At 39.3% G+C, this 10,348-nt stretch overlaps 1 protein-coding gene across 1 annotated transcript; it reads left to right on the top strand.

The window, feature by feature from the left end:
- The first annotated feature begins 616 nt into the window (after positions 1-616).
- On the top strand, positions 617-9,980 carry LOC138860648 (uncharacterized). Its single transcript, XM_070118655.1, has 3 exons — positions 617-762; positions 7,822-7,958; positions 9,130-9,980. The coding sequence occupies exons 1-3, from the start codon at positions 617-619 to the stop codon at positions 9,978-9,980; spliced, it is 1,134 nt and encodes a 377-aa protein (XP_069974756.1).
- Positions 9,981-10,348: the final 368 nt, after the last annotated feature.

Here is a 10,348-nt window from a genome sequence, read left to right as displayed (position 1 = left end):
GCCGCCGTTATCATCATCATTATCAATGTCATCATAATTATCAACATTATCATCATCAATATCATTATTATCATCATTATCATCATCAATATCATTATTATCATCATTATCCTCACCACTATCATCATCATTAATGTTAGTACCATGACCATTATCATCATTATTAACATCAATACCATTATCACCACCATCCCCGTTATCATTATCCTTATTTTTAGTGTCATCATTTTCATTATTACTATTATTTCTGTTATTTTGATTGTTATTATTGTTTACCAACATTATTTTTATCATATTCATTGTCATTATTATCGTTATCATAATTGCTATGTCCAATGTTTCGGTTATTATGATTTTGCCCTCATAATCCATATCATTATCGTTATTATTATTCTTATCGTTGGTATTATTGTTATCGTTATTATTAACATCATTATTATTGTTGTTGTTGTCATTATTACTATTATCATTATCATTATCATTATTCTATTACTAATATCGCTTTCATTACTATAATTATCATCCTTATTATTGCTGCCATTACTATAATTATTATCATTATTATTGTTGTCATTACTATAATTATCATTACTATTATTATCCTTTTCATCGATTCATGGTTATTGTAGTGTACGACTGCACACTCGCCGAATGTAAGGTCAATTTCACCTTTATTAAGCCTCGGCCAGCGCCACACGAGCTGCCAGGGACTGTTCCCGCACTATGCCGCGTGCGGTTACGTCCCACAGACATGCCTCGCAGGTATTTTAGCATTAGCATTATTATTATTGTTATTGTTGTTCTTGTTGTTGTTGTTTTTGTTATCATTATTGTCATTATTGTTATTATATTATTGTTGTTGTTGTTTTGATGTTGTTATTATTATCATCACTGTCATTATCATTATTATTTTTGTTGTTATTTTTTTATGCGCACAACCACCATTTAACGACGATAGAGTCCCTGCCTATATATTTGAACTGGGTTATTCATAAAACCATGAAAGCATTTTTAACCAAGTCTTACTACTTGAATGTTATTGAAGTCGCCAAGCACAAATATATATTTATTAATTTTCAAAATAAGAAACTGTAAATAAGTCATTTCCAAAATACACTGTTTCTTCTAAAATTGTATATTATCGGATTTTCTCCGTATCCTTTCCCTTATTCTTTTTTTTATATTATACCTTCTCTTTGGCGACGTCTTCGAATAGTCGTCGTTTGGTTTATCGATCGGCTTGGTCTTCAGGTACTTCATTTGCATATTTTCTTCCCTTCGCGCCATGCCTAGGTATGGCCTGGGTGTCTCTTTCGGGTATAAGTACTTCTGAATTTCTACTATTTCTCAACTCTGAACTTCTCAACCTTTCTCTCAAACCTCTGAACTTCTCAACCTTTCTCTCAAGCCTCTGACCTTCCCCCACCGTCTCTCAACTCTCTCAACTTCTCAACCTTTCTCTCAACCCTCTGAACTTCCCCCATCATCTCTCAACTCTCTCAACTTCTCAACCTTTCTCTCAACCCTCTGAACTTCCCCCATTATCTCTCAACTCTCTCAACTTCTCAATCTTTCTCTCAACCCTCTGACCTTCCCCCACCGTCTCTCAACTCTCTCAACTTCTCAACCTTTCTCTCAACCCTCTGAACTTCCCCCACTATCTCTCACCTCTCTCAACTTCTCAAGCTTCCTCTCAACCTCCCATCTCCTCCTAACTCAACCTCTTTCAAACCCACTTCATGCCTGCAAACTCCTCTCAGCCTCTCTCTCAACCTCACTCCAACTTCCCTTCAACGATTCCCAAAAAACTTCTCCCAACCCACTGAAAATAGGTACACGCATTGTCCATTTTTGTTCAGTTTGGCCTGCGTGATTTCACCTGTTTCCTTCATTGCATAGGTTTTCGGGAAATATATATTTTTTATTATTATTTATGATTATTTTTATTATTCATTATTATTATATATTTTTTATTATCATTTATTATATCGACGCTGTTAACTGTTATTTTTATTCTTATTAGTGTCATTATTATTATTGTTCTTGTTCTTGTTGTTAGTTATAGTCGTAGTATCATCATTGTTATTGTCAATGTTATTTTTTATCAGCTATTATTATCATCATATCATCATTGCCATCACAGTCGTCATTGTCGTCATCTTCGTCATCTTCATCTTCGTCTTTATCTTCATCTTCATATTCTTCATCATCATCATCATCATCATCATCATCATCATCATCATCATCACCACCACCATCAAGAAAGAGAGGGAATGAAGAGGGGATCAGAGAGAGAGAGAGAGAGAGAGAGAGAGAGAGAGAGAGAGAGAGAGAGAGAGAGAGAGAGAGAGAGAGAGACAGACAGACAGAGACAGAGAGAGGGGGGGGTAAGAAAGGGAGGAAAGAAGGAAAGAGAATGGCGAGGAAGAGGAGGGTCGAAAGGAGAAAGGGACGGAGGGAGGGAAAGGGGGGAGAGGAGTGAGATGGGGAGAGAAAGAGCGAAGAGCACAGGAAGAGGAGGAAGGGATGAAAAAGGGAAGGGAAGGGAGGAAGGGGTGAGAGAAAGAGGAAAAAAAGAAAGGTTAGAGGATGAAAGGTGGGGAGGGGGGAGGAGGAAGAGAGACAAAGCAGCGACAGACTGACAGACAGACAGACAGACAAAACAGACAGAAAAAAAGAAATTAGGATCACGAAAATCATTATTCCTCCAGTAAATTATCTTCATTGATGTCATTTTTTTGGCATTACTTGACACACCGGTATGCATCTATATTGCTTCGGTTATTGGAATCTGAATGTTCTATTTGGAGGTGACGCGGGCGGCTCTCGGAATTAATGAGGCGATCATTAATATCTCCTGCTCATTTGTCCGGGGGAAAAATGAGATGTCAAATTGTAATAATATGTATATATATATATATATATATATATATATATATATATATATATATATATATATATATATATATATATATATATATTTATACATATATTTATACATATATGTGTGTGTGTATATATATATATATATATATATATATATATATATATATATATATATATATATATATATATGTATATTTGTATGGATAGACAAATAGGTAGATAGAAACACGCATACACACACACACACACACATACGCACGCACGCACGCACACACACACACACACACACACACACACACACACACACACACACACACACACACACACACACACACACACACACACACACACACACTGACACGCGCGCGCAAACACACACACATACACAAACATTCACACACACACATACATACATACATATAGACAGATAGATAGATAGATAGATAGATGTGACCGGTTTCGAGTATATCTTCGACTGAACTGCATAGAATACATCTCTTACACGGTGAGATTGCTTATTTGCATTCAGATCAAATTTAATGTATTATTTGCTATTTTTATCATTATGATCATTATCACTGAAAATTTTACTTGCTGTCATTATTGTCATAATTACCTTTAGTATCATAATCTCAACATTCATCCTAAATTATCATTGCTATTATTATCATCGTTATCAGTAGCATTATTAATAGTAATTTACCACGTAGTAGATTTTATGTGATACTAATAGCGATGGTGAGAGTGATAATGGTATATTGATAACAATACCGTTTGAATAGTGAAATTAATAATGATAATAGTCATAATAATGACAATGACGATCACGGCATTGATAACGAAAATCATGTTTATGATAATGATGTGAAGAAAATAATGATGATGAGGAAGAGGAGGGGGAGGATCATCATCAGTCATCATCATCATCGTCGTCATTGTCATCATCATCGTCATTATCATCATCACCATCATCATTATCGTCACACCCACCTCCATTACCTTCACAATCATCACCACACCCGCCACCACTTCCACCACCACTTCCACCACCACTATCATCACCATCACCTTCATCACCAAACCAAACAATCACCATCCTCTCTATAGGCTATACACATCACAATTTAGGCCCCGCAGTCGCTCTTAATTAGTCCATATAAGGAGAGCATCGTCAGTGTGTCCCAAGTCTTACAATAAGGAGGAAGGTTCTTCATTAGCATCTTGTCCTCGGCGACGATATGGGGAGGAGGAGGAAGAGGAAGAGGAAGGAGGAGAGAGGAAGAGAAAGGAGGAGAGAGGAAGAGGGAGAGGTTATGATGAAGGAGAGAGGGAGAGGAAGAAAGAAGGAGGAGAGAGGAAGTGGGAGAGGTTGGGATGAAGGAAGGAGGAGAGAGGAAGAGGGAGAGGTTGGGATGAAGGAGAGAGGGAGAGATATGGAGGAAGAGGAAGGAGGAGAGAGGAAGAGGAAGAAGGAAGGAGGAGAGAGGAAGAGAAAGGAGGAGAGAGGAAGAGGAAGGAGGAGAGAGGAAGAGGGAGAGGTTGGGATGAAGGAGAGGGGGAGAGCAAGGAGGAAGGAGGAAAGAGGACGAGGGAGAGGTTGGGAGGAAGGAAGGAGGAGAGAGGAAGAGGGAGAGGTTGGGATGAAAGAGAGAGGGAGAGGAAGGAGGATTGAAGAGTGAGGACGAGGAAAAGGGAGAGGTTGGTAGGAAGGAGGAGAGAGGGAGAGATATGGAGGAAGAGGAAGGAGGAGAGAGGAAGAGATTGGAAAAAGAGATAGGAGAATGAAAGAAAAAGGAAGGAGGAGAGAAGAAGGGCGAGAGGGTGGGAGGAAGAGGAAAGAGGAGAGAGGAAGAGGAAGGAGGAGAGATGGAGAAAAGGAGAGAGAGGAAGAGATTGGAAGAAAGAGGGAATGTGGGTATGGGTAGAGGGGAACGCAAGTAGGGAATAGTGTATAGAGTATGGGTAGGGTAAACAGGGGCAGGGGGGGGGTGTAGGTGTACGAGTAGAGGTTAATAAGAGGGTAATTTTGTAAGGAAGGAGTGTATGTAGAGTATGTTATATTATATGCTGGGGAAGGTTAGTGGAGTATATTAGTATGCTAAGGTGAAGGTAAGGAGAAGGCAAACTTGGGTATGGAGGTGAGGTGAAAACAAGGAGGTATATAACGCGTGATATAATGATAGTATGGTACAGTACGCGTTATAATGCATATGTATGAGGTGGGGGTAAAGGGGGTGGGGGTCCAGAGAAGCAGAGGGGGGAGAGGGATGGGAGGGAGAAGGGGGAAGGGAGAGGGAGGGGGAGGATGGGAGGATGGAAGGGAGAAGGGGGGAAAGGAGAGGGAGGGGGAGGATGGGAGGGAGATGTGGGGAAAGGAGAGGGAGGGGGAGGATGGGAGGGTGAAGGGGGGAAAGGAGAGGGAGGGGGAGGGGGAGAAGGGGGGAAAGGAGAGGGAGGGGGAGAAGGGGGGGAAGAAGAGGGAGGGGGAGGGGGAGGATGGGAGGGAGAAGGGGTGGAAGGAGAGGGAGGGGGAGGAAAAGGGTGGAAAGGAGAGGGAGGGAGAGGGAGGAGAAAGGGTGAAGAAAGAGGGAAGGGGAGGAGAAGGATGGGAGGGAGAAAGGGTGAAGGGAGCGGGAGGAGGAGGAGAAGGGGGGAAAGGAGAGGGAGGCGGAGGAGAATGATGGGAAGGAGAAAGGGTGAAGAAAGAGGGAGGGGGAGGAGAAGGATGGGAGGGAGAAAGGGTGAAGGGAGAGAGAGAGGAGGAGGAGGGGGGCAAACTCAAACTTGGTCTGTCTCCTGTCTCCTGTCTTCGCTCAATTTAACCTAATTTGCACGTGTTGAATGCTGATTATGCAACATGGATCATTGGCATTCACCTTACCGTCCACAAAGAGCGTGCATATCGTCTATAGAATCAGTGGGTTTGATATCAAATATTCATAGCTTATTGATCATATTGCAAAATACCATTCTCTACTAATAGGACGTTCTAAGTGAATATTAATGAGGTTCATATTCAAATTTGTATTCATAAGGAATGAATAATGTCGAAAAAAAAATGATTCGGGGAAAAAAGTTAAAGAATTCGACAAACAGGAAATTCTCTTCCTTGTCTGGAGCTGTAAATTGATTAATAATTCATATTAATTATTCATCTTCTTAATTTCCCATTCTAATTTCAGTCTCTATTCTCTCCTTCTCCCCCCTTCCCTCTTCCCTCTTTCTCCTAATTCCCTCCTTCCTTTGTCCCCCTTCCCTCTTTCTCTTAATTCCCTCCTTCCTTCGTCCCCCTTCCGTCTTTCTCCTAATTCCCTCCTTCCTTCGCCCCCCTTCCCTCTTTCTCTTAATTCCCTCCTTCCTTCGTCCCCCTTCCCTCTTTCTCCTAATTGCCTCCTTCCTTTGTCCCCCTTCCCTCTTTCTCTTAATTCCCTCCTTCCTTCGTCCCCCTTCCCTCTTTCTCTTAATTCCCTCCTTCCTTCGCCCCCCTTCGCCCCTCTTTCGCGCGTGTATGTGAATGTATATTGATGTAGTAGAGGGGGAAGGTGGAAATCAGCGAGTATTGTTTCGTTACAGACACGTGATTGTACATCTTTCAATGTCCGACAGTTTATTTAACAGTACATGCATATATATATATATATATATATATGTATATATATATATATATATATATATATATATATATATATATATATATATGTATATATATATATATATATATGTATATATATATATATATATATACATATATATATATATATATAGAGAGAGAGAGAGAGAGAGAGAGAGAGAGAGAGAGAGAGAGAGAGAGAGAGAGAGAGAGCAAGAGAGAGAAAGAACAAGAGAAAGAAAAACAAAAGAGAGAGAGGGAGAGAGAGAGACTGATTGATTGATTATTAGGGAGATAGAGAGGTGAAGATACAAATAGATATAGATATAAACAAAACGATAGATCTGTATATCTTCATATCTCTCCCGAAGCAGTAACTTTGGCCAACATCCTTATCAGTCTTGAATTTCGATCCATATTTGTCCAATCGTTTATTTATCCTTTTGTTTTTGTTTTTGTTTTGTTTTGTTTTGTTTTTGTTTTGTTTTGTTTTGTTTTGTTTTTGTTTTTTGCTTTTTCCCGCGGCGCCATTTTTTTCCTTTGTTTTTCTTTTACATAATCACGTTCATATAATATCGTCTTTGTCCTTTGATGAATATTCAATGAGAAATGTCGAATTCATGAAACTCATTTACGCACGAGGTCAAAGTCACATAAAAGGGATTTTTTTTTTTTTTTTTTTTTTTTTGGCATACAGTATTACGTGAAAAAAAAAAGAATCTTTTGGATTAGATTGGTCTTGTACGCTCGCTTCGGAAATTGCTCCTTCTGCAAAAGCCATGAGGGTGTTCCATGTTCCGAAAAGAATATTAAACACTGCTTATCATACACGGAATATGTATTACGTCATAAAGAAGAAAAAAAAATCGAGGATATCAGAGGACAGTATTCACGAAAGGTCAGAATTTCCTTTGAGAAATTTAATGCCTATCCCAAAAATATAATAAAATGAATAATAAAAATAAACAGTCTTTGGCTTCAAGATCGTCGTTTAATTTCTCTATGGCTCATTTTAAAGACGATTTCGTTTTTGAATCACATTTTGCCACATTTCAGATTTAACAATTAGATAGACTTATTACTCAAATTATAGAAAACCACATATAAACGATAATCATTTTGATAACAAGTAGAATTACTATTGTAGTGAATCTCAAGTATACAATGACTAAAACATTCACTACTTAATATTTTTCATATTTTAGCGTGGTACCCCTACATTTGTTGCCATTGCGTCAGCTGAGAAGATGCGCGGCGCCATTTATCTAAGAGAAAATTACAATTAACACAGAGAAAATAGCCCAATTAACGTTTCACAATTCAAGATGTGGCATAAGAGTTTTCCATATCCTCAATCATGCGGATTTATCTTCCACACCTGTAAAATCCCATTATTGCTACCTTAAGGACAGAATGAAGACAGTCCTTATGCGCGCTTGGAACACCTCCGGACCCGTCTTAAGTATCCGTCGACTTACAGACAAAAATCAGCTGTTAAGGACATTTTCGCGAGGAGTCAAACAAAATCTCGAAATCAATGACTATTTCTTTCCAGTCAAAAACAACTTTCGGAGTCTATTACCTTCCGTGAATACCTAAGACTTTCATTCACTCCAAAAAGCGGTTTGCTGTCGTACAGACGTGTATATCTATAAAACCTTTGCCATTGCCAATATGCTTTGATCGCATTCCGTCCGCCCTGAAGGCTTATCATTATTAGATCTATTTTTTTGTATATATTGGGAATGCGTGTTCTTTGGCTGAACGTTCATCTAGATTGCTCGCTTTTATTGCAACACCAATGTTACGAAAGGCTTCCATCAGGCTTTATGTTGTATGTAGATGTGTGTGTGTGTGTGTGTGCGCGCGCGCGTGTGTGTGTGTGTGTGTCTGTGTGTCTGTGTGTGTGTATGTGTGTGTGTGCGTGTCTGTGTGTGTTTGTGTGTATGTATGTGTGTTTGTGTGTGTGTCAGCCGCCACTAGATATAAGACTAAACAAACAGGTTTATGAATCCAAGATTTTCTTCAGGATAAAAAGCAAAAACCTTCCAAAATGATAAACATCAACACTAGATTGGAAGAAGAAAAAACAAACAAATAGACAGAAGCAAAGGGGATGAAGCAAGACGTAAGAAAGAGGAAAATAAATATCCAAGAGGAATCCAAGACGCAACAAGACGACCAAATCAACAAACAAACAAAAGATTCGGAAAGAAATAGAGAAAAACAAAACACAATAAAGGGGAGGAAGAAAATAAAAAAGCAAGCAAGCAAAGCAAGACAAGGAAACAAACAAACTAATTCGAACAAGGGGAAAAAAGTAAATCACAATAAAGAGGAAGAGGAAGACCCAAAGCAACGGAAGAAAAATGAAACCTAAGAAAGAGGGGAAAAGAAATCAAAGAATTCAATGCAGAGGAAAACAAGTCAGAAGCAAAGGGAGAAAAAAACACATTAAAGAGGAAGAGGGAAGTCCAAAAAGAGTCACTAAGACACAATAAGACGACCAAATAAAGACAAAAAAAAAAAACAATCAAGAAAATCAGAAACTCAGAGGGAAAAAACAAACAATAAAGAGGAAGAGGAAAATCCAAGAAGAATCTAAGACACAAGACAACCAAATACCAAATTAGAAGAAGACCAAAAAGCAAACAAACAAGAAGCCAACAAAAGAAAACAAGACACAAACAAGAGAGAGAGGAAAGTCCAAGAAGAGTCTAAGACACAACAAGACGACCAAAAAGCAAACAAACAAGAAGCCAACAAAAGAAAACAAGACACAAACAAGAGGAAGACGAGAGGCCAAGAAGAGTCTAAGACACAACAAGACGACCAAAAAGCAAACAAACAAGAAGCCAACAAAAGAAAACAAGACACAAACAAGAGGAAGACGAAAGTCCAAGAAGAGTCTAAGACACAACAAGACGACCAAAAAGCAAACAAACAAGAAGCCAACAAAAGAAAACAAGACACAAACAAGAGAGAGAGGAAAGTCCAAGAAGAGTCTAAGACACAACAAGACGACCAAAAAGCAAACAAACAAGAAGCCAACAAAAGAAAACAAGACACAAACAAGAGAGAGAGGAAAGTCCAAGAAGAGTCTAAGACACAACAAGACGACCAAAAAGCAAACAAACAAGAAGCCAACAAAAGAAAACAAGACACAAACAAGAGGAAGAGGAAAGTCCAAGAAGACTCTAAGACACAACAAGACGACCAAAAAGCAAACAAACAAGAAGCCAACAAAAGGAAACAAGACACAAACAAGAGGAAGAGGAAGGTCCAAGAAGAGTCTAGGACACAACAAGACGACCAAAAAGCAAACAAACAAGAAGCCAACAAAAGAAAACAAGACACAAACAAGAGGAAGACGAGAGGCCAAGAAGCACAAGACGATCCGATAGCGAGGAAGCGTCGGGTGCAATACATCCGTGGGAACAAGGCTGACGACATTTTGATGGGGCCATATTCAGTCATAATTTAGCATTCATTCCCGAGTAATGGCGCATGAATGTAAATGAGCGATAAATGGAAGTCGGGGAGAGACTAGGATGGACGACAAAAGCATAGGATGAGAAAATTCAGTATGATAAACTGTCGTAAAACGGTGGATGTACCGTGCTTATGCGTTGATTGTGCTCGTAGAAGGGTGTATGCTTACGCGCTTGTATCTAAACGCACACGCGAGCGGCAACACGCGCACGTACGAACGCGCGCACGCATGCACGAACGCACGAACACACGCATGCACAAAAACACAAACAAGTACACACACACACATAAACAAACAACCACACACACACACACACAAACAAACAAACTATAGACCCACACATAAACAACGACACACAA

The sequence above is a fragment of the Penaeus vannamei genome, chromosome 42, assembly GCF_042767895.1.
Source record: "Penaeus vannamei isolate JL-2024 chromosome 42, ASM4276789v1, whole genome shotgun sequence".
Classification (NCBI taxonomy): Eukaryota; Metazoa; Arthropoda; class Malacostraca; order Decapoda; family Penaeidae; genus Penaeus; species Penaeus vannamei.
The sequence above is the reverse complement of the archived record's forward strand: the minus strand, read 5'-3'. Positions and strand labels throughout refer to the sequence as shown.